We start from the raw sequence: 25,589 nt of genomic DNA, 5'->3' as shown, positions 1-25,589 counted from the left end.
GTTCCTCCTCAAATGTATTCTAGACACAACATTTACAGCATTATTGAGGTAAAATGTATATTTTTTAAATGTGATGAAAGGCCATTGCTGATTTAACCGCACGTACAGTACCCACTGAGATGGTTGCAAATATTCTTTGCGGCTCTGTTTCCCGATATTTTCGTGTTTAGTGTGACTGGAGGAGAAGCTACCAATTCAGATGGAGGTTAGAAATCTCAAAGAGAACCAAAACCAACCGGCTCATGTGCTGTGTCTCTGTCGATGGCATCGGTACACAAAAGAGTGAAAGTGAGCGAGAGGCTACAGACAGGTTATGCAATCAATTAGTGTAGATTACGATCTTTGGCCAAGCAATTAATTCCAACATGCAGTTGAAAAGGTTGGACCTCTGCCTTTGGACATTCTATACAGTTCGTCATCTACATTTTATTTGGATTCAGGAAATCTTTTAGTCTTACTCATTTCTTTCAGTTTACAACTCAGCTGCTGAAGCAAGAATATGTACTGTATGACTCAAATGCATCATTTAGCCCTGCATTGAAATAATTCATACTAGCATTCATTTCCTCACTTTCAAAGTAAAAACTTTGTTAGAAAAAAAGGAATTTCGTCTTGTATCCAAGTATCTGATGTAGTAGCAAGGCGAAACCTAAATACGAGTTAAAAAACGTGGGACTATTATTAAAGATGACAACATAATATAAGGGCTTCATAGGTGAGTAGTGTTTTTCATTCAGGACTAATCTTCTTAACTAACTTAAGTTCTCTTTTATAACAAGAGATTTAATCTGAGGGAATGTAACATACCATTGAGAGACTCTTTCGGGCAAAAGGCTCGCAGTATTACGACTGTACACTTTGTGAGAGTCTTTAAGTATTAAAACCATACATGTGCACTTCTTCAATTCAAGTACGATGCTCCTCTACATGTTTAAAAACGCACTATATAAACTGGCAATCTGCATGTTGTTTGCTGGCCATACATGTGTGTCTGTGTTTTAGTTGTGTGGTCTTTGTGTAGTTGTTGGGCTCTGCTGTCAACAGTTGCAGCCTCTAAAAGAACATATGGATAAAAAGCGGTGCATTATCTAACTCAGTAAATGCATATGATGAAATATATTCGGTCGAAATGTCATAAACAATAAACTTTGATCACACGGCTGAATAAAGTGTCTGAATTCTTCCATAACATTCTTCATTATTTAGATAGGAAAAGCCACTGAAAAAGCTAACGAGCCTCTGTCAGGCAAGAAGACCATTAGTGTGACATCAGTTACTCTGCTAGTAATGAAGATAACCTTTCTTCTCGTGTACATGGGGGGGGGGGGACATTGTGCAGTCAATTACTGGGGTAAACTCATTGGAGCAGAACTGAAAATATATCAAATGTCTGCTACTTTAAAGTGAGTTTTTTCTGCCTTGAGTGACTGACGACGTAGCGCCCCTTGTGCCACTTGCTCGCTCTGTCGTTACAAGGCTAACCTCTTTCTTCGCTCTTTGAAATCCACACCCGTCCTCAAAAAGCAACTCTTTGGTGGCTTGTTTCGGCTTCTTCACGTTGGAGACGAAGGCAAAAGGCTTTCTTAGAATCATATCCGTTTTTACCTCAAATACACTCAACGTTGTCTCCGCCATAGCGTTTGTGTTTAGGATTAATGACAGATGTAATTGTCTGTGCTATACAGTCCGCGGTAAGCAGGGGAACACTTTGGTTACACTTATCAATAATGTAGCCGTCTCCCCACTTCCTCATGACAGAACCGTAGATTACTTGCCATTCTTATTTACAAATATTTAAAGCCTGCTTGTTTTTACTTGTAAATTTCCCTTTATCATCCAGACTTCTATTGTATATTTGAAAACATTTCTGAAAATCAAGCCTGTGCCTAAATCATAATCACATGTCTTACTATATTAATCTGGGATACCAACAACTTCCACAGAAGATGTTATTTAAAGAATCTCTATCCTTTTTCTGGCTCAGACTATGACCTGATTAATCATGGGCAGATAGAGACCAGGACATGTTACCATCCATGTCATTTTAATAAAGGATCCTGAGTCTTTGGACTTTTAGCCTTGAAGGGAAAGTTTGTCAGGGTCATGTTTGTGTCAACAGGATCCATCCGTCCACTTAAACCCGACCTCTCCTATCCCTCCCCCTCTCCGCTCCTCTTCACCTTCTCAGTCTGCCTTGGCCACTGACAACTCTTCCTCAAGCTGCCTTCAGAAATGTACTCTTTGCTCCCCTCGAGGTAGGGCGCAGAACACAGTGCAGACATGTGTAGCGGCAAAGCCCAGATACAGAATATGACACCATGTCATCACAATGGCTGCACAGTGAAAAGTCAGCGGCCACCACGGTCAAAGTGGAAATAATTGAGCCTTTGAGCGGAACGATGTGGCAATTTTAACGCCAAGGGTGGTCGTGCTTCCGCCTCCCCATTGGACCACATTGACACCGCCAGTGCAGAGCGGTTCATATGTTGGCAGCTTTAAGCACAGAGGAAGTCTGGTAAAGCCAGTGGCGTGATAATCCTCTTCGGAGGCGTATTGCTCATTTGTCAGTATCCAAATAAAGCTCACTTATGAGATTTAGTGGAGAAGCGCTCGTTCGCTTCCTCTTCTCTGTCTTAGGGCCTTTGCAAATAGGAGAGCGGGAATTGGCTCATCATCACGTCACTGCTGTCTGCGCTTAAAATAGCCGTAGAAGGGATGTTTCCTGTCAGGTACCTGTTGCCTTCAAACAACATTCACATATGCAAACCGTAAGATGCCCAGCTGAAAGAGTATGCACGATGATTTGACGGCCATGTCTGAAAAGGACACAAGGTGTGATATAAATGAATAATCAGAGTTGTAAGAGGAAGTAGACAAGAAATCTGCCCTGCAGATCGTATAGAACCAGTTATATGTTGAAAATGTGAATGCAACATTTGAGTTGTAGTTGTCGTCAATTACAAATTTCAATAGTCAGTTTTACTGTCTTGCAGTTCAAATTGCAAGAAATGAAGCCTGATGAAAGTCTGATGTTTTTTGGATAGAATTACAGATTTAAATGGGCAATTCAAGACCAAACTGAATTCATAAATCGAGTGACTTCAGTGACTGAGACCGTTTCTATGCACAACAACAGAGGCAATATGTTGCTTTGTTTTTTCACAGGATGTTTTGCATTCAAATTTAAGTAATTTGAAACCCAAATTCGCTTTAGTTTATTCTGTCCAAAATGAAGATCCACCCATCCATCTTATAAATACTGGAATTGCAAATTGCATAACTTACATATTTGCATTAATTACAGAGACGCAGTACTCTACAGAGTATTTGAGGCATCTGAGGGTGTTGGGACATGAAAATAGTAAAACCTTTATCCAGTTAGTAAAGTTTGAACTGAAATAGTACAAAGCCGAATAACAACTGAAATTCCAGTGAGTTGCTTTTAAAATCCACAATTGTAAGTATCTATTTCTGGGTGTCAGTAGATTTTATAGATGCATACTTGTATGTTAGTAATAGGTCAACAAGTAACTTATTTTGCTTTTGTCCAACTATTTAGGTTTCAGTGATGAAGGAAGCACAACCTCCGACTAACACCTTCTATTATAGCTATTTTCTATCCATGTGTCTCTCTATTTACTTTATTGTGTCATTTCCTTCCAGCGTTGTCAACTCCCAAACTCAGAATGGTGCCACCTCGCTTTACCTGGCATGCCAGGAGGGTCATCTGGAGGTCGTCCAATACCTGGTCAAGGATTGTGGGTCAGATCCGAGTATCAGAGCCAATGACGGGATGACACCTCTGCATGCTGCGGCCCAGATGGGTCACAACACCGTCATTGTCTGGCTGGTATGTTGTGATGTCAGGACACTATGGATCATATCTTGTTAACACATATGGTACATTAATGTACGTCTTGCTCCACATACCATCCTGATGCCGTTATATATATATATAATGTGTTTTTTGTTACAAATCTGATTAAATAGAAATTAGGAACTCACAAATGTCTGAGATGAGGCAAATTAACGTTGGATGATTACTTTGTTTTTTCCCGCAAAGCAGTTTTAATTGATTCACACAAACATGTTTGAGCCGCTCCCTTTAACTCGTATCGTTGTCCCGCCTCCTTGTAGATGAGTTTCACAGAGATCCGCCTGTCGGACAGGGACAGTGACGAGGCCACGGCCATGCACTTCGCAGCCAGTCGAGGTCACGCTAAGGTGCTCAGCTGGCTGCTGCTGCACGGCGGAGAGATCGCCACTGACAACTGGGGAGGAACCCCACTTCATGACGCTGCAGAGAACGGTGAACTGGAGGTGTGTTTGTGTTTCTTTTCACTTCTGTGGTGCTCAGACAGACTGGATCTAAGAGTAAAATAGAATAAAGGTGCATAACCCTCTTCCTTTTGACTTTATATTACCAAACACGGTGAAACATCTGACATGCTAAAATCAGAATGCACATGCGTTGTAAATACAGATTTGGTGTTGGTACATGTGTACGGACGGCGTGACTTTGTGCAAAATGTTGACTGTATTTATCCTTTTTAATAGTGATGGCAACACTGCAATAGCAGCGATGATCAGTTGTGTTGGAGCATTATGATTGTTGGTGCTCATATTCATACCGAGTTGCAAACTCAACCATCTGTTTTGAAAATGAGGCCTCTAGCTTATGGTTTGACCAACACTCTGACCGTCTACTTTGACTAATGTTTTGTTGTATTCAATTCTGGTCAGTCAGCTGTTTATATAAGCTCCAAGATTTAAATGTAGAGACATTTGTTTATGATGTTTGCTATTGCACTGCATGAGAGGGGTTTGAAATGAAACTCCAAGGAAACCGACCCCAACCCAGGCTGACAGGGTGCACTTGACAGGGAGGGTTAACAGCAGATGCTTTCTACAGTTTAGCGGGAAGGCCTCCCCCACTAGTGCTCTAGGATATTTAATTTCCTGTTACATATGACAGTAATTTACGAGCAAATCTTTGGTCACTAACCATCTCAATCATGGACAGACAATCAGGGAATACTTTGCGTCCTCTTGGCGAGGGTTTACATAAGTGTAAATATAATCAACAAATGCATAAATGTACATTATCTCTTTTATACTTTACCACAATGCTGATTTTCTTCTTCTTCTCTATTGTGGTGTACATTTACGTCTATCTGACCTCTACCACTTTCTCTGTCGCTCTCGTGTCCCTCTCCAGTGCTGTCAGATCCTTGTGGTCAATGGGGTGGACCTGGGCATCAGGGACCAGGACGGTTTCACATCAGCAGATCTGGCTGAATACAACGGCCACTCCCAGTGTGCCAAGTATCTGCACAATGTGGAGAACATGGTAAGAGTCACAGCTGTGCACACTGACTAAAGAGGTGATAGTAAGTCTGGGTCAAATTATTTTAATTTACACCAACTTTGAATCTTGTTTCAATAATAACTCAAGTAAGAAAGAAACCTGGTGTTTATTCGATCTTGATAAAATCATTGGCTGATCCTTTTAATACTTTTATATCCACAAAATTATGTTTCTGATGATTAATATCAGTTATTTTATTTAAGTCGGTCGTTCTTAACCGAGGTTTGGGACCCAGGACAAATCATGAGATGATGGATAGCTTCATCTTTGTCAAGCCTGTAAAAATGTATTCTATGGTTACAACATGTTCCATGACTGTAGTACAAATTCTGAAAAATTATTAGTCAAAAAAAACTAACACCTGTCCCTGAGCCAACGTGTCCCTTGACTGACCTCAGTTTTTCTCTGCTCATTGCCGGTGCGATTACCACTCGATATACAATGGCCTCCACGGCTTCAGTCCACTGATATCCCCCAGTGGCCACAGGAATAATAACGCCTCCGCACTGAACTCTCGTTGGTGTGTGGGAAACATATTTTCCCCTTCTTACACTCCTCCCATTAGGGACATTCAGCCAAGTCCTTTCTGCACTGTGGGAAAAGCAGAGGGCTCCAGAGCCTTTTTGATCAGCTGTGAGGTGTTTCATTAGTGTGCACTAATTAAACTCGTAATGCTGTTCCCCTTATGCAAGTCATCAGGGAGGTAGTGGGATTTATGAACTGATGAACAACTACTTAATTCATTTTCACTAATTTATGAAAGACTTGTGAAATGAAGCTGTACCCTTGTACATCTAAATTAATAATGAATACTTAAGAATTTATGATTTTTTTTTACTACTCTGGAAATCATGACCACATCTTGTGTAGTTGGACAAAACCAATATAATGATACTTGTATTGACAAACTGTATCCTCTGACAGAGTGTGGAGCACCGTGTTTTGTCCCGGGACCCCTCTATGGACCTCGAGTACAAGCAGCCACCAGACTCGGGCCTCTCGTCCCCAAACACCACCATGCCCCCCGTCAGCCCGGCGGCACACTTTGACATCAATTCACCATCCAGCTCCCTGTCCAACTACGACTCAGCCAACTCCAGCCAGTCCAGCACCGGGGAGAAAAGGAGCAGCCTGTCGATGTCACGAGGCCCGCCCACCCAGCTGAACAAGATCGCACACACAGGTCTGCAATGCATGTCGTTAAATTATGTAAATACACTACCGTTCAAAAGTTTGGGATCACCCAGACAATTTCGTGTTTTCCATGAAAACTCACACTTTTATTTATCAAATGAGTTGCAAAATGTATAGAAAATATAGTCAAGACATTGACAAGGTTAGAAATAATGATTTGTATTTGAAGTATTAATTTTTTTCTTCAAACTTTGCTTTCGTCAAAGAATGCTCCTTTTGCAGCAATTATAGCATTGCAGACCTTTGGCATTCTAGCTGTTAATTTGTTGAGGTAATCTGTTGAAATGTCACCCCACGCTTCCTGAAGCACCTGCCACAAGTTGGATTGGCTTGATGGGCACTTCTTGCGGACCATACGGTCAAGCTGCTCCCACAACAGCTCAATGGGGTTGAGATCTGGTGACTGTGCTGGCCACTCCATTACAGACAGCATACCAGCTGCCTGCTTCTTCCCTCAATAGTTCTTGCACAATTTGGAGGTGTGCTTTGGGTCATTGTCCTGTTGGAGGAGGAAATTGGCTCCAATCAAGCGCTGCCCACAGGTTATGGCATGGCGTTGCAAAATGGAGTGATAGCCTTCCTTATTTAAAATCCCTTTTACCTGGTACAAATCTCCCACTTTACCAGCACCAAAGCAGCCCCAGACCATCACATTACCTCCACCATGCTTGACAGATGGTGTCAGGCACTCTTCTAGCATCTTTTCACCTGTTCTGCATCTCACAAATGTTCTTCTGTGTGATCCAAACACCTCAAACTTGGATTCATCTGTCCATAACACCTTTTTCCAATCTTCCTCTGTCCAATGCCTGTGTTCTTTTGCCCATACCAATCTTTTCTTTTTATTGGCCAGTCTCAGATATGGCTTTTTCTTTGCCACTCTGCCTAGAAGGCCAGCATCCCGGAGTCGCCTCTTCACTGTCGACGTTGACACTGGCGTTTTGGGTACCATTTAAAGAAGCTGCCAGTTGAGGACCTGTGAGGCGTCTATTTCTCAAACTAGGGACTCTAATGTACTTGTCTTCTTGCTGAGGTGTGCACCGGGGCCTGCCACTTCTCTCACAGCTCTAGGTAGAGCCCGTTTGTGCTGTTCTCTGAAGGAGTAGTACACACCGCTGTAGGACATTTTCAGTTTCTTTGCAATTTCTGCATGGAATAGCCTTCATTTCTAAGAACAAGAATAGACTGGCGAGTTTCACATGAAAGTTCTTTTTTTCTGGCCATTTTGAGAGTCTTATCGAACCCACAAATGTGATGCTCCAGATAATCAACTAGCTCAAAGGAAGGCCAGTTGTATAGCTTCTCTCATCAGCAAAACAGTTTTCAGCTGTGCTAACATAATTGCACAAGGGTTTTCTAATCAGACATTAGTCTTCTAAGGCGATTAGCAAACACAATGTACCATTAGAACACTGGAGTGATAGTTGATGGAAATGGGCCTCTATACACCTATGGAGATATTTCATTAGAAACCAGACGTTTCCACCTAGAATAGTCATTTACCACATTAACAATGTATAGAGTGTATTTCTGATTGATTTAATGTTATCTTCATTGAAAAAAACAATGCTTTTCTTTGAAAAATAAGGACATTTCTAAGTGATCCCAAACTTTTGAACGGTAGTGTATATATATATATATATATGTGTATATATATATAATTTGGTTTTATAGGATGAACCAACAAGGTGGCTGGACATGTATGATTGTATTTAAATTGAATTAATAACCAAGAATGTCCTCATCTGTTTCTACATTGAAATATCAAATGATGATGCAGTCAAATATATTTGTATCAGCTCATAATCAGAATTGGCGTGTAATGCAAGCGTTGCTCTCTTCAGTCATTCAGGTATAAATCCTAAGCGAGTGTTTGATCAGAGCAATGGGGCAGCCCCAAGCTATTTACTGAGGTAACGCTGATGTCATGTAGCAGTTGGCTTCCTTTTGCTTTATGTCACAGGTGCATGTTTCACTGGTACTGCACCCTAGTGGCAGTGGGCAGATTATTTGTTGAAGGAGAGGTGGACCATTATAGGAGTAACTCATGTTTCTCATTCATGATTGAATGAAAAGATCACTTCATGCTTTGTCTTCCTCTTTGTCAAAGGTGCATCAGAGACCGCCATTTCAGACATGCAGGCGTACATGGACATGCTAAACCCAGACATTGGCTCTGACATGCCCAAGAAGAACGAAAGTCCAGCTGACACTGCCCAAAATCCACCACCGCCACCACCAACCTATCCGCCCCCACCTCCCCCACAGTCACAGGTGGCCCCTCCGCCCCCAACCTACGCAGCACCACAGCCCCCTCAGGAGCCGACATCTGCGGAGTTCCTGAAGGTGAAAAGTAACTTGCGTCACGTGGAGAGCAAGACTAGCAAGACGGAGGTAAGGACAGAGGTGGTGAGCTGCGGCTGAAGCTCACATTTTAAACAGTTTGAAAGTCGAGTCGGCTGTGCGAGGATTTCCTCATCTAGAGGGAAATCTCCAATGTTTGATTGGCTCTGTTTGTGCATGCCTATCAAAAGACAAGCAGACAGTGAAGTAATTCCTTGTGTTTCATATATGCGATGATGCCTGGCACATGGCAGTATATCATACACTAGGTCCGGTAATCGTCTCTCAAACATGCAGAGACAACACGAGTTTTGGGAGAAAATTGTTGCCAAGTCTGTGACATGATGAGTGAAGCAGAAGGGCCGGTGTGTTCGGGATGAATTGCCAATTAGCTGCCGTTTTCCCTTGTGTCTAATCAGTTGGGCTATTGCTCCGGTTGTGTAACAGTGTGCCTTGTCACGGTGCCTACAAATATGTTATTGTGTTAGCATGGCTAACGAGGCTAACAAAGACGCTCATTACTGTGGCACGCATGACACACACAGTGGTTGTTGTGATGGGCTCGATCTTAATTTCAGTAATTAATCTGGCTGCGGATCACTCAAAAGTGAGTTATAAAGGAGCAGCAATTATTTTCGGTGCTGTTTCTGGTGGTTATGTGCGGCTGTGTAGAATAGTTGTTAATGTATATAATTTGTCGTAACATCTCTAAATCAGCCGGATGAAAAGGTTGTCAGTGTTGTATCTTTTCATCTGAAAGCAGAAGTATAGTTTATAAAGTCAAGGAGCTGCAAAACCTTCTGATTTGTTTTCCAGAAAGAGACTTTGTTTAAAGATCTGCTACGCAAAGTCAGATGTTCTTAGATCTTATAAAGTTCCCAGGTGTGTGTGTGTGTGTGTGTGTGCGTGTCTCCATAGGGGGGAGTTTTTATAATGAGTGCCACCCCCTCTCCTCTCTGCACCCAGGTGACCAGCCCAGGGCTCGCCCTCATTAACATTTTATGAAAAGCGAGTTCTCAGATCACATGCACAGATGCGTGCAAACACACAAAGTGACACGATAAAGATCAGTGTCTGCCATATACATTCAGAAAAACAATCTACCTTGGGCGCCATAGTAACAGGGAACAGTAACCGTACACAGCCGATCAGATGGACCAATCTCACGACATGTAGACGTATCACAGCTTGGAGTGTCAAACTTGTGTTTGAAAATATGTATTATTGGATGGAGTTGTCAGGAAAGGAAGTTGTGCACCTTTGTATTTGTTACTTGAGGCTTTCCCTGCTGCTTCTCCCATCTCATTTGTCTGTATTTGCCTTGACTGAAGTCAAATGTTTCGTGAGAAGCAGCCAAACAAATGACTGCTTTGCCTCTTACACTTTTTTTTCTCAATTCTTTTCAGGTAGTTTCTTTACAAAATCTGGACTTCTTAACATCTCAGCTGTGATTAGTATATTTTCTGCCACTAATTCATGGTACTGAAGTCTAGAATAACCCTAAAATCGGAGAGATTTGATTGTGGTCAGCCATGGTCAGGGCAGAACCTGGGTATTTGTGTTTTGCATAAGAGGCGCACGGTTGGGGCTGGTGGTGACATCATCGCTACGGCTGAGGCCGGTCTGATAGGTTATTGATGGGGCCTGTAGGTAAAGTGAGAGGGCAGGTTGAGAGGCGGGCGCAGCACTGAGCAGAGAGGAGGTGACACTGGATTTGGTGACAGCTTCTCTCTGTGCTCTACGGGGCTTTGTGGATGAGTTCAGATAGGAGGAGAGCTGCAGGAGAGGATTGTTAATGCTAAGGTAAGGTGTTAAGAGGAGAAGGATAGCTGGTTGTTACCAGTTTAGGCTGGAGATAGCGGAAAATTATAACACATTTCTTTGTGTATTTTAGGTAGTAGAGAGGTTGCGGAGCGGTTTGAGCTGCTGTTTGGTAGAACAATGAATGTGCTGCATGATGTCATGTTTGAATTGTGTACTTTCCTATTGGTGCAAGTGACTTTTTTACTCATTTTATAATCTGTCTTCCTGTATATGACCTTCCATTATATGAGGCTTTTGCAAAACCACATGCAGATGTGCTGAACCATGCTGAACCACGACCAGACTAAAAAACCTTTGATGTTGCTAACGAATGCATTAGACTGTAAAAACAAATCTACAACGGATCCGTATAATGGAAGAAAGGTGGCGTTTGTACGTCTGTGTGAGGGAGGGGGGCAGCTAAAATGCTTTTTGCAATTGCTTTTGTTGGCTCGCCTCCCCAGAGGATGACAATCAAACTATCGGTAGCGCTCCCCTGCTCACAATACCCTCCCATCTGATGAGTGCTCAGGGACCATTTCTTTGACAGCAGCATGAGTCAACAACATTAAACAGGCTTATAAGAACTCAAGAACATGACACCTTAATGGAGGAGAGGTCAGAGGTCAGATGTTAATTATTTCCCTGGATTTGAAAGGCAAAGTAACTATACATGTAGCTACGATGGCTAAGGCATGCATGGAGCTCACAGCTTTCAGCGTTCGTTTAAAAAATATATACAGTCAAAAAGCAGCTTCCTTTTTCACATTTACACAGCTTTTGATATCCTATCTTTCCAGGTCCAGTTGCCTGAGATAGATGTCAGCAGGAAAGTGAGAGTGCTCAACTGAAAGGGCCGAGTTGGTGACCTCTCACCTCTCTCTCGACATACGGGTCTCTCTTCTTACGTACAAAAGCAGCATGTGAACTCGTAGGTTCTGTGGCCCGGCAGTCTTTACATGCCAATATTAAACTAAAGCCTTGTTATGCTACTCAAATAAGGCTGCTTTGGTCACACGGGAGAGCTAACCTTGGAACAAAAGTTACCATGTATGTCTTCCAGAGTGTTGACCCACAAATAACAAAAGTCGTGTTCAGCCATTCACCACTCTGTATTTCTAAAAAGCCAATGTTTCTGTTCCTGTGTCATTTAAATACTAATGTTGGCAACTATCACAGTTATTTAAAGCTGCACATGTTTCACATTCTTTTAATCAGCTGACTGTTGGAGAAAACCACGACAAGCTGAGGCGTGCCGATTCAAACAGGAGGTCAAGGAGCTTCAGCAAGCAGCCCAGCACTGGGGACTACTACAAGGCCCTAGGCAGCGACTCAGTCGAGCCCCAAGGAAGCATGGCGCCCAACGAGGAGGTGAGCCACGTCTCTGCTGTTTGTGACATCAATATGTTCAATGCTTTGCACACTAATCATTGCACATGCACTTTTTGCATTTTTGTATTTTTAGTAGTACTTATTGTGTTTGTATATTTTTATGTTTTATGTTCACTGTATGCACCCATACACCAGAACAAATTCCAGGTAGGTGAAAACCTACTTGGCAATAAATACAATTCTGATTCTTTAAACAACTTCACACAACAACAAAATCTTTCAACAAATCAATTATTTCAAATCAAGTGTATGGATCTATCATATTTCTCAGCACAATCAGTGCTGACCCGATGACTGAAAGGAAAATGCCACCGTTCTTTAAAAGTGGCATCACGAGTTACCTCACATGCTTAATGTGTCTCGCCCTTTATGGTGCAGCTGTGTTCATCTGGGAAGCAGCTCATTTCACACAATGTTTAATATTACAAAGTGACTTTTAAAACAATTCAATGTTAAGATAGATTATAACATACTGCCATGTTTGTATTTTGCAGTATTGAAAACAACAGTATGTTGGCTGTTAGTCTAATGCATTCTGGTGGAGGGTTGGTAAAAGGCTCATGTACGTTGCCCTGGTTGTACTGTTGGTGCTGTGGGGTGCTTATACGGTCCTATTAGGGCTGAGGTTTAGTTGGGTGATGGTGTGTTGGCATTATGTTTCCATTATGACCTATTTGCCTGTGCAGTATGCAACTTAGCATATTATATAGTCTTGTGTCTGCCTGAGCTTTTGTTTGCCACCTGATGCAAACGTCTCCCTCATTTCCATTACCTCGCATATCTCCACCCTGTTGTGTAAACAGGAACCTACAAAGGAACACACTCAGAACAACCACACATCAATGACAGCCATTAATACCAATGAATCACGTTTTTGAACTGACATTTTTTTTCTACGGCCAAGAATGTTTTATGGATGTGGTTGTTATAGTGACAGAAATGTGTTAACCTCCAAACAACAGCCTGCGAGATCACATTCAAATACAAAAATATAAATGTAATCCTTTAGGTTTTGAGGGAAACGTTCAAATGTTCGTATTGATTTCCTGATCAACACAAATGCTGTGATTAAGGCACCGTGTCAAATCTATTTGGAAATGCGATATAATTATGAAGTAAACATTTTGACAAGGCTTCTTTAGGGCTAGTGGAAGTGATAAAGCATCTGCTTGCTGCCGCATACCTGCACAGGCGGCTGAATGAATAGAGCCTGTTAGACTCTCATCAATGTCCCTGGAGAGGTGTTCTTATAATCTCAAGGGTGTCAGTAGTGGGGGAACGCTGGATGATACGGACTACAATCCGCATTGAGCCAATTAAGGTCTCAGTGGGGCCTCTGCTGGTCTCAGAGGCCCCCTAGCAGATGGGCTGGCTAATCAACGCGAGTAGCGGCACGTGCCGCCACGACCCATCTGGACTACGCCCTCCCCCCCAACTCTCTGGGGGGTTTGAAAAGTAAAGGGGCCAACAATGATGAGCACGTGTCCCAAGAACTAAGGAGGGAGAGGAGGAGGAGGAGGAGGGGTCGAGTTAAATGTCACGGTCCATTAACTTGCCCCCAGCAGAGTTATGGCACGCTTTCAGAGCGTGTCAGACCAAGCGTGCTGGGGGGAGGGGGAGGGGGGGTTCAAGCACCATCACTTGCAGTGACAGATGGCTTCTCCCCACTGTTTTCTCTCAGTTTCCCCTTGAGATTAAGTCATATTAGCAACAGGGTGTTATGTCTTCATGAATTGATTAAAGATGGCAGGAAACAGAGGGAGGACACATCTAAGAGGGCTGCATGCATCTGTCACTCTCGACAGTCCATGAAAGAATTGAATGCCTGTTCAGCCCGGCGGGAGTTTCATGTGACATGCCACGACAAGCACATCCACTGTCACCAGTTTGTGTTTAATTAAAAAATATATTGTGGTTTATTTTTCATGGATTTGAAAAAAGGTATTTTATTTACGCCTTGTATTTTTATTATATTTTATATTTTCCATTACTTCACGTTTTTTAGGAATATAACAGCTGGCATATGGAATGCAAATAGCACAACATTTCCGAAGGCAAAAAAAGATTTGGGATTTTAATTATCATTGATCAAGTAGTGTTTAAATTTTAGTGGGACACCCGTCACATCCCTGTTATCACTGATCAAATATTGGTTTACTGAGTAATATAACAATGTGGCTTCCTGGAAAAAGTTGATGGGAGAAATATATGACTAATCCCTCCCTCTTCTCCCATCAGGGCTCTGCGTCATTGGAGGAGCCTACCAACAGCCCCGCCCATAGCTCAGAGAATGGCACCACAGAGGACTTTCCAATGCCCCCACCACCTCCTCCACCTCTGCCTCCTCTTTCTGAAAGCAATCAGAACCAGACACCACCTCCGCCTCCTCCATTGCCCCCGGAGACAACCACCCAGAATTACTCTGCCAGTGGCACCTACTCCAACCAGCGACGTCTATCCTCCTCATCAGGAAGTGAGTGCTTTTTCCCCTCTTTCTCCATCCTTTCAATTTAAAAAAACAATCTCCCTTCATCTCCTACTTTTGTCCCCTAGCACTAAACATTTGTTTAAAGTTTAAAAAAAATTAAAAGGCAATGGATGTATTTTCTAGCAAAATGTATGCTTCTTCACATTATCGTACAATTATTTATAGAAAGCAGCTTTTTGCTTTGATCACACTGAAATAATTGTTATCTGACTGGGTAACAATTATTTGAGTCTGACCCAAGCATCCGAAATAAAGAATTATATATTAATGATGTCGGGCTACCATTACCCTGAGAACTGGTTTAGTGTTCATCCATTTCCTTAAGTGACTTTGCTCCCCTGGATGCAGCTGTCAGACCTGCTGTTCTAGTCCTCACTGTGTGGTTAATGTGTCCGTCTTTCGCCAAAATACGCAATTTAAGTCCAGATAACAAGCGTTAAAAATTTAAAAGTTGTCAAATTTGATGATGCCTAATAAAATGTCTCAGCCCTGTTAAATGCTTAAGATCAAATAATGTACTAACAGAATGTATCACGTGAATGCCTCAGATAGATTTAACTGATCAGTTATCAACCACAATACAAAAATAAGTAATTCATTATATCACAACAAACCTGGAAGTAGTTGAAGCACATCGCACTATCAAAGAATTCACATAAGTGAAGTCTGTGAAGCAAAAAATGGAGAAAGGTATCCGGTTCAGACAACAAACAGCGGTAACATGAAGAGTGACGAGATAAAACATATCAGCAGCCTAATTGTTTTTCTCTTTCTGCTCACATTTCTTAATTGGCAAGCCAACACTTTTCTTCTGCCAATACAGCATGTCTCTCCCCCATTAGTTCCTTCACATTTCTGTTTCCATGTTTCTTCTTTCATCTGCTGCATCTCCACCTGTTTCCTCTCTGTCTTTTGTTTTGGGTTTTCCACTTTTTTCCTTGCCACGGCCTGTCCTCAATGCTGCTGTGTGAAGGCCTGTCTCAATGCTGCTGTGTGAAGGCCTCAATGCTGCTGTGTGAAGGCCTGTCTCAATGCTGCTGTGTGAAGGCCTGTCCTCAATGCTGCTGTGTGAAGGCCTGTCCTCAATGCTGCTGTGTGAAGGCGGGGTATGTCTGCTACTCAGGCACAAAGACTGATGAAGAGTAAGTACAGACTGCCCACCGGTCTTTCAACTAGACCGGTTCACTCCTTGTGCGCATCAAATTTGGGGTTCATCGTAGGCCTTCACACTTTCCAATCATCATAACCTTTAGTTTTGTATATACATATTAAGATATAACCTGTGTATCCAGTTCATCAAAGCAAAAGATAGTTCGGGGTAATTCATTTAATCATTAAGCTTTTAAATCTGGACAAAATGTTCTCATTTCAACAAATGGAATAAATTACTATCATGTGTATTGTGAATTATCTTTGCCAATAACCTCATTTTATAATTATTAAAACAGTACATAGGGTGCAGATACAAATAATTATGTTGTGAAGCATGTTTGGGATGGAAACGGTATCTGAGGACGCTCATTATTTTAAATAAAGGTCATTTACAGTATAATATGGTTTCAGCTTTGTATCATAGCTGAAAAGCAGCTCTTAGGGGAATATACACTACTGCTTATAAACCAGTAATAAACAGCAACATCAATTCAGCTGTAAACTATTTATTGTTCCATTTAGGATCCTTTTTGTGGTATTTTATCTGTACGCTTTGTTCACCAAATGTTCAATTGTCTGATCTATTTGTGCTCCACCTGCTGCCTAATGGTAGAATACCAATAACCTTTTTACAGCTAGAGAGCAGTGTGTGCTCACTAATGGCAAGATGTATGCTTCAGCATTAATCAGGTAATAAAGAGGCAGTTAAGTGGTCATAAAATGAAAAGCCACCAACACGGAGAGCTCAAGATCAATTTACAGCTCAGACGCTCTGACGATGGCAACAGACCAGATGGCCGATTGAAAACGCTGCTGCAATATTGTAGATTGTTAGAAGTTCCCTATTGATTTCTAATGATTAACAACCTGGAGAGGATCTTTCTTTTTATATTACTGGACACATCTCTATCTAATGTGCAGCTATTTACAGATGAAGCGGCTTGACTTACCTTTCCAAACCAGAGCAGGAAACCTTTTGTGCTGGGATGTGTTAGGACTGAGTGGTGTCTGAACCCAAAATGCAGTACTCCGAAGGCAGGGAATGAGGTAATGCCCCTAACGGCGTTTTTTAATGTCAACAAGGCAAAAAGATGTATATCTCTATATATCTATAAATCTACCTGAATACATAAAACTCACAGGCTGTTGTTAATCAGGTTATTCTAGTAGATAATAAAGATATAAGGGCAAAGGAAGAGTAGAGGGCATCAGGGGCCAGGGTCCAGTGCAGGGTCTGGAGTGAAAAAGGGTGAAAAAGGAAAAAAAGCAAAGAAAAAGCAGCACAAGAAAACAACACGGTAGCAACTGGGACAGTCAAAGCCTCCTCTGGTACTTGCCAGGTGTGCATGCCAGGATCTGGCGAGGAGCAGGGCGAGGGGCAGGAGGAAGACGGTCTCTGGGTCTGATCTTGAATGAGCAGGAGGTGGTGTGCAGTGCCGCCCAGTCGTCCAGTCATCAGGAGGAAGAGGCTCAGATGAGTGAGTGTGAGCGTGGTGGGCGGCGTGGGATGTGCGCACAGGAACTCCAGCCGCAGAACGCAGAGGTGGCGGGTTCGAACCCCGTGGCGGGTTCGAAACCGTAACAGGATGTCCATCATGAAAGGCTATTTGTCAATTGTTCCCTACCTGTCACAGCTCCACCCTCCTTTACATTTACTCTGGCAGACCTGTTGAGTCCACACCCCTGAGCCCGGACAGAATTGAGCTAAAATACACGACGCTGTATTCAAACAGATGTACACCGACTTCAGGCCACTGTAACTTTTTTGTCTTGAAGTCCATTTGATTTGGGATAGTCAGATATTGCTGGAGCTCTGCGATGAAGATTTGTCCGGGTTAAATGGATGAAGGTAGGCTGCCTATATTGCAGAACATTAAAAAACATACTTTTATTTGTGACTGATCCAGTTAATTGTCAATAAGTTTGAGAAGAGACTCATTGCACCTGGCAGCCTCTTTATTTCCCTGTAATCCAGTAAATGTGAGACTATGCTTGTCAAGAATGTGTGTGTGTGATTGGTCTGATAAGGTGGACTAACAAGCTGGGGATTGAAGGGTGACTGTGTGTATGTGTGTATGTGTGCCTACCTAACTGTATGCCTCCATGTGTGTGTGTGTGCATGTGTGTTAATTCCTGGCCGTCACTTCTGGTTACTGGTGATTCCTTTAGATTTCCCCCAACTGTGATGATGGAGAATACTAGAATACTGCTCTCTCCTCCCCAAGAGAGAGAGGGGGAGAGGGAGAGTGAGAGGGAGGAGGGTGGCAGGCTAGCAAGGCTTTGTGTCCAGCTAGACCTTTGTGGTCACCTCAACAAGGAACATTTTTACGGGAGGACTTTTTCCATTCCCCTAATACAAAATGAGTGGTCAATGAGGGACTAAGGATATTGAATTCATTGGAGGTTTACAGTCACTAAAACAGGTGAGGTAGCTGTTGGTTTCCGGTGTTTTGGCCAATATATGCGGAGTGAAAATGTTTTAATATAATTATGTATAGCTCCTCTAATAATTGGCTGTAAGTTACATTATCAACGATGATCAGAGAAATTACATCTTGAATTTTTGTGAAAACAGAATAATATCTTTGTTATTGTCCCATATTTGTGGTACTATATTGAAACTGTTAACTGCTTACCCTTTTGAAATATTGATGTTTTGGAAAAACATCATTATGTATTGTATAAATGTGGTCTCATATTTAGGCTACATTAACATCACATGATTAGCAACTACATTTCCTTTGTTTCTTTCTCTCTTTCTTTCGTCTGTCCTTAAACAGTGAAAACTAAATTATTTTGTATTCAATAGAGTATTAATAGAGGTTGCACTTGAAGTCGGTCTGAATTTGTTGCATTGTTCACTATAAGTAGATTATGGTTCATGGAAACCTTCTTTTTTTAAAAGTTAAAAGTCCAGCAGGTGACACTAAAAGAGATTGTGTGCTTCCTCTCTTTGGGTTCACTGTAGTGAAACAATGTGGAATTGCTTCGCTTCATCTAATCCCCGCTCACTGCTGATGAGCAACAGTTGCCTAATGTGTTGAATTCTCACTGGTTCACATGCAATGTCTTGGACATGTATTTTAGGGAGTTTGGTAGCTGGGAAGTCGTTTGATAAATCCAAATTGTGTGTCAGAGACGCATGTAGAGCAAACCCTGAACCGAAAGGGTGGCTTATCCTTGAGAGACCGGCTCCGCAGACACCATAATGACCTGCCGTCACTGTGTAACATGCTCGAGGGCTGCATTGTTCCCTGCCTGATCGGATGAAATATTTAACACTGAAATGCCACCCAACCGTTCTTTCTCTCTCCCTCTTCTCCAGTGTATCTCGCTCTCGCTCTCTCCGTTTCTTTCTCCCCATCTTTCTTTCAACTCGGTTTCACTTTTCTACTCCATCCTTTTGTCTGCAGGCACAAAATCTTTCAACATGATGTCCCCCACTGGCGACAACTCTGAGCTGCTGGCAGAGATCAAAGCAGGGAGGAACCTCAAGGCAACATCTCACAGTAAAGGCTTCACCACTGTGTTTTCCAACAGTGGACCCACAGGCAGCAATGTAGGTCCACAGCCTTCCACGACTACTGATGAGGCATTTATGTCACAGTCACCGACAAATATGGAATTGCGCGTTATCGTAATTCAGCCACAGAGTTATCAATCACTTGTAGATGTGATGCCACTTTGTCTCTCCATTTTAAACCAAGTGCCAATGCAAAGACACACTGACTTAAATTAATCGGAAGAAATCACAGAAATTAAGCAAGATTATCCCAAACCCGTCAAAGGTGTGATAAATAGGTATTCAGGGACATGCCTGTGACACACCTCTACATCACTGTCTACCAGGGAATCCACTAGTAATGCTTCCTTCATTATAATGTAAATCAAATTTGTTAATTGCCGAGTTTGATAAGTTTGGAAACTATACTCAATGTTAGCGAAAGACACCAGAGCTCTCTAAACTAGACAGATAGATACACTCAATCGTGGGAACTACACTATTGTACTTTGATCTATTTAGAAATGGCATTGTCCTAATAACTTAATACACATAATAGTTTCATGATTTATACTGAATGAGTCCGAGTAAACGTGGTCATACATGAATGAGTTACACTTAAGCTACTGTAGGAAAAGGCCAACTAGAATAATAATGTCCAAATCTGGAAGAATTGTGTGATACATTAACCTTCTACATTAAACTCTAATTCTTTCTTAGAATGTAAATAATAGGACAAAAAATAGAGGGAAAAAAAATGATCCCATGGTTGTCAGTTTTGTCATCGCTCATGTGTCGTTTCTTGTCTAGGAAACCACTGCCTCCCCACCAGAGACCCACCCAACTAGCCCACCAGCCAAGCTGCCATCCCCTCCACCAGCTGCAACGTCTGTCACCTCACCACTCGCCACCCCTCGTCCCAGTCCCAGCCCTACTGGTTCTGGAATGGCCAAGACCATGTCGACCTCTGCGAGCTACGAGCAGCTGTCCTCCAATGCTGTTATCAATGGGAACAGTGGCGGAGCTGAGTCGGGGCGGAAGATGAGCCTTGCCGATGTGGAAGCGCTCGTGCCCTCGCATGACGAACAGGGAAAAGCGATCCCTGAATGGAAGAGACAGGTGATGGTACGAAAGCTTCAGGTCAAGATGCAAGAGGAGGAGGAGCACAAGCGCAAGGTAGGCATGATGGTGCATGGCTATGGAAAGATCTAGAAGTTGTGTAGCTATCCCATTTGTGGTCAGGTAAATTTTAAATGCTCTTTATTATATGGATCAGTTTGGAAATAATTAACAACACAAAGGGGATAGCTGGTGCTTGGATTTGAATGTTCCTTTTTGTGATTTTGGTTTTGGTTGTATGAATGTAATTCTAGGATTCATTCATGTCATGTGGTTTGCAGTGTTTTTGACTTTTCAGTGAAACAGTTAGTCAGGGTAAAACAGCCAATGGCAGTTGAGACTACACCTTCATTGAGCATATTTGCTGTTGAGTGTTTTTGTTGTACTATCAAATAATAAGCAGAGAGGGACTTGAATTGCCTTTAGCTGCCTTACACTTACCTTGAGACCAAATAAAATGGCCTAAGTGTTTCACAAAGGTTTCAGTCAGCACAATGAACTTGTTTCACAATATGATTATTTGGCTTTTGAATCAATGGACCCCATTCACCAATATCTTAAGTTTGCTCTTAAATTTGTTCTTAAGAAAAGTCCTAAGAAAAGTTTACATCAAGACATGTTAAACTGAATAATTGTTTGACCTGTTTACGTGTACGGATGAATCCCATCGTCAAGTGAAGGCATGTGCCAGTTTAACCTAATTAGCATACTAAACACTATGCCAATATCCATTGAAGGGCATGAATTGCATAGTTGTGAAATGTGTTGTGCACTCTGCAAAAAAAAGACAGGCAATAAACACCAAACAGAGGAATGTTTTTTTCTTTCTATGAAACATTTGTTTTTGTTTTCAGAAACCTGGTAGTAAAAGGTTTGCCTGTTGGGTCAACGTATCCACGTACAATGAGTTGTCAATCTCCGCTCATGATATACATAGCCTTTTCAAAACAAACTTAAATTACTTCCTTTTTTATTTATTATGTGCATTCTTTTTTGGAAAACTGTCAATAAGGAACCAAAATAAAGCATGAAGTACTACTCCTACAAGAGGTAAAACAATTAAAATACTTTTACAGGAGTGAACGCCAAATGTATATATTCAGTAGTGTGGGAGTAGTGAAAAAGATTAACTATTAATATTTGATCTGATAATATAATTATATATATATATATTATAATTATTTAATTGTATTTAAAAACAAACTATTTTTTATCCAATTATTTGCAACATCTTATCTGTGTGCTCTTTAGTATGCATAGATTGTGTTTTTACCCAAAATAAATGCCTAATATGAAAATGTTGGTGAATGTCAGGATCTTTGTGAAAACTGTATACGTGGGTTTTAGGAAGACATTTATTTTCAAGAACGGTTGGTTAATAAGGCCCAATGATATATAGTAGTCTCAATGCAGTGTGTTAAAATGTGTATTTAGACAAGATATGAATTATTAATTCATACATTTAGCAGTCTGAACTCTCGTTCGTCCTCTCTGTAATACAAGAAGTGATTTGAATGATCAAATTTGACTGATTATTAAAGTTATTGTTCTCAAGAATTGCAATCTCATCCTCCTAAATGAACCAGCAGCTAGAAATGCGTCCTTTAGGAACAATCTGTGCAGAGGCATCATTGGAATTTAGTCATTAGAGTCTAACTGGCTGTGGGGCCTAAAAATAGTAAACTCAGCTGAAGATAGAGTATTTTAATGATATTTTCCCCTGTAAAAAATACAAACGATAATGTATTACTAATTGTATGAAACAACATTAGACCTCACATGTACTACTACATGTAGTCATCCATACATACTCATTTTCAAATTTCTTTGTTTCTTGATTCATCTCTATGCATGTTCCTTTCTGTTATATTTACAGTCTTTATTATTAGCAAATAGACTCTTTGGGGTGCAGTGAACTAAATACTTGACTATAATGCCCATCACAACATTAGCACACTTTGGATTCTCAGTGTGGGCTGGTGCCTGATGATGGAGCGTTGTGGCTGCAAGTGGTTACATGCTGATTCAGTGGTGTGATGCCGAGCCCATTCACACTTCAGGTCCACCAGTAATAATAACAAGAATAATATATACTATATATAGTTTTCTTTCAGAGGAAGATTGTGATGCGTTTAAGCGGAACTCCATACCAAGTCCCTGAATCAGAAACAACCTTGTTGCACTAACCTCTTCAGGTGGTCAGTTTCAACTTTGCTGCACCTCCAACCACACCCAGTGTGGTTCCTATCACTGTTGGGTGTGGACTGAAGTGTATCCATCGGTTGCACTGTTGCCAGGACTCGGCAGTGATGCAACATTGTACTACAGTGCAGTGTTACGACATAGTTGGGACGCAGACACAGGAAAAACGTAACTGCTGGATGGTAGTCAAAGCAGAATATGTAGACTTTACAAACTGACAATGGGAGAGATCAGCTATATATATATATAAGGACAAAGCTTTCTCTGTTCTCTTTGACTCAAAATGAAAAGCCCTGTGCTTGTAATGAGGCAGTGCCATTGCACCACTTAATCCATGAAAATCATGTGTGTCGAGATGGATTTGAACTGAAGCGTGTGTTCACACCAGGAACTTTGAGCTGAAGGAATCCCCCCTACTTCCCTTTGTTCTTTTCTTTTGGTCTCCTTTGACCTCCGATTTAGTTTGCGGCAAGTGGACACTACCAGCCTCAGGAATGGCACTACTCCCCTGTCCACAATGCCATTTTGGGCCCATTTGGGGAACTGATGACAGAGGATGACCTCAACCTTATTGAGAAGCAAATTGAGAACCTGCAAGTTATGCACAAGGTTTCAGAAGTTGAGAAGGAGCTGGAAGAAATAGAGCGGCAGCTTCACCAGCTCCTTCCAGTTTCTGCTGCCCTCAATCAAGGGCACTTCTCAGTCAATCCAAAGCAGGTACATGGCCAAGCTGAAGATCTTCCAGCCTGGTGCAGCAAGATTTCTACCCTGCTCAAGAGTATGGCAATTCTTGTTGCCACCCTGGGAGGGAAAGAGATCGACATATTGGATCTAATACATCCTGGATATTCCCACGAAGAGGGAAGGAATGTGAGCACAGGTCAATCTGAACTAGGATCTGTCGGCACTGGCGTTATTGGACGATCTCAGTCTTTCTCAACAAGAGAGGATGTAGAGAAGGAGATAAAGCAGTGTGGAGTTTCAGTGAAGAACCTCAAGGCCAATTATGAAATTCAGAATGAGCAGTCTACAGATAATGCAAATAGGGTGTACAAGCGCAAAAGGTCCCTCCCGGTGCTAAGTCAGTCTAGTTATCGTCCAGAGACAATTTGTGAGGATGCTGTCCCAAGTTCCTCTGCTAAGGCTCAGTCCTATACCAATGGAGATGTACAGTTAGTGGAAGAATCCGTGTTACCACTTGTTGAAGAGACCGTTCTTATTGCATCTCATGCTCCTAAAACATATGCGTCCTCAGAGCTATTGGCTCCAACGAACATTGAACACTTTAACCAGGTTATTTTCGCAGACCCCATTTTAAATAATGGTCAACTAACAAGAAGCTTGGAGGTTCAGACAGATCTCAGCTATGTCCAGGAATGCATTGAAATGAGGAAAGAAAGAATTGTCTTCCTCTTCCTTGAACACTGGCGGAAGTATACCATCTCTGAAACTTACCGGACTAAACATACTGGTCAGAGAGGAAGTCATTTGGACGTGGGCTGGGAGGACTACAACCAATTTAGTGCACAGATTGGAGGGGAGATGCAGAGCGAAGACGATAAACTCCTCCTTTTCATGAAGTCGAAGCAGGTAGTTGGGAATCTGATTGGCCACTGGAGGACAATTATGAGTCAAGTGCCCACACGCCAGATCCGCAGGTTGAGTCGTGCCCAGATGATCTACTGGCCAGAGCACTTCTTGCCACACATCAACGGCTCACCTGTGAGTTATGAAAGCCTAACCCTTGACCTCTTCATGCTTGGATACTTCCAGTTGTTGGAAATGAACATTTCTCGTGATGAGCGCAAATTCCGCCACCTCTTGTGCTATGAGATGTTTGACCGTCTTGGCAGCCATAAATGGAAGGTCATAAGGCAGTTTCACAAGGACGTCATGGATGAAATTAAGACAGGGAACCGAGACTGGACGGATGGTTTTGAAGACATAAAAATCAAGTATTTTGGAGACTCAAATGATGGAGGTGTGATGACGGCTTCTCTACATTCCATGTCTCCTGACATGTCCACTGTGCAGGACTCACTCCCTCCCCCACCATCTCATGCTCCACCTCCTCCACCACCTACTCATCAACAATCGGATGTTTCTAAACCATCATCACCAGCTTCACCTGATGTTACATCTTCTAATGGAAAAAGTGCAGCGCAGGACCATCTGCAGAATACAACCGAAAGACCAGAACCAGATCCAGTGAAAGACGTTCCACCTCTCACTGTTAAAATCATAAAGGAACCAGATGTTGATAAACCTTCACCCAGGGGTGAACATGATGAAGACTCAATTAAAGTGATCTATGAGCTAAAAGAGTTCAGCAATGAGGAGATCATCAGATACATAGACCGAAGCTTTGCCTTTTGGAAAGAGAAGGAAGCTGAGCTTTTTGATATCTAACAAATATGTGGACTCATGGTTCACTAAAAGGCCAGTTTAGCCGCACAATCGGAGAGGAAATGCATCACGAGCAGGATCCGGTAAACTAACCTGCGAAGTGGAGTTTGCTTAGAAAGGAAACTAATCTGGTGTGTTAGCTTCTAGGCCACGTCACATAAGGGACTTAACTGCAGAAAAGCAAAGAGCATCCACTTAGCTGGACTTACTTAACTTTTGTATCTGCTGAAGTTGATGAAAAGAAAAGCATGCAATGTCAGAAAGACACATTTGAGACAACCATTTATTTTAGAGTTGTGTTGAACCGAGAGCTTTTTTTATTCTAATATGATTGACTGCCGTGGCACACTACTCTACTACTAAAGATTTGCCATAAAGGTAATGTAGTGTGTTTGTTCAAAACATATTTGCAACGAAGGACATAACTGGTCAAACTTATGAACACTTTGGATACTTAGTGATTCACTATCTCAGAAAGACAATGGATTCACTTGAAAATCGAACTCCTTAGAGTAAATGGTCAGAGTCACCAGAAATAAAACACTGACATTTTGATCAAACTAATACTCTCATTCTTCTTAGCCAGTAGGGGGAAACCCAATGACATTATTTTAAGGGAT

General features: G+C 41.9%; 1 protein-coding gene across 2 annotated transcripts in view; it reads left to right on the top strand.

Moving 5' to 3' along the window:
- Positions 1–25,589, top strand: part of espn (espin) — a 40,292-nt gene that overhangs the window by 6,354 nt on the left and 8,349 nt on the right. For both annotated transcript variants that reach the window (XM_056424038.1, XM_056424036.1), the window contains 9 exons: positions 3,664–3,850; positions 4,138–4,320; positions 5,219–5,350; positions 6,293–6,551; positions 8,673–8,956; positions 11,927–12,079; positions 14,339–14,573; positions 19,154–19,299; positions 20,053–20,418. In XM_056424038.1, the coding sequence (XP_056280013.1) occupies positions 3,664–3,850; positions 4,138–4,320; positions 5,219–5,350; positions 6,293–6,551; positions 8,673–8,956; positions 11,927–12,079; positions 14,339–14,573; positions 19,154–19,299; positions 20,053–20,418 (1,945 nt within the window). The remainder of the gene's footprint in view (positions 1–3,663; positions 3,851–4,137; positions 4,321–5,218; positions 5,351–6,292; positions 6,552–8,672; positions 8,957–11,926; positions 12,080–14,338; positions 14,574–19,153; positions 19,300–20,052; positions 20,419–25,589) is intronic.

The sequence above is a fragment of the Pseudoliparis swirei genome, chromosome 9, assembly GCF_029220125.1.
Source record: "Pseudoliparis swirei isolate HS2019 ecotype Mariana Trench chromosome 9, NWPU_hadal_v1, whole genome shotgun sequence".
NCBI lineage: Eukaryota > Metazoa > Chordata > Actinopteri > Perciformes > Liparidae > Pseudoliparis > Pseudoliparis swirei.
Note: the sequence above shows the minus strand (reverse complement) of the source record. Positions and strands in the feature narration are given on the sequence as shown.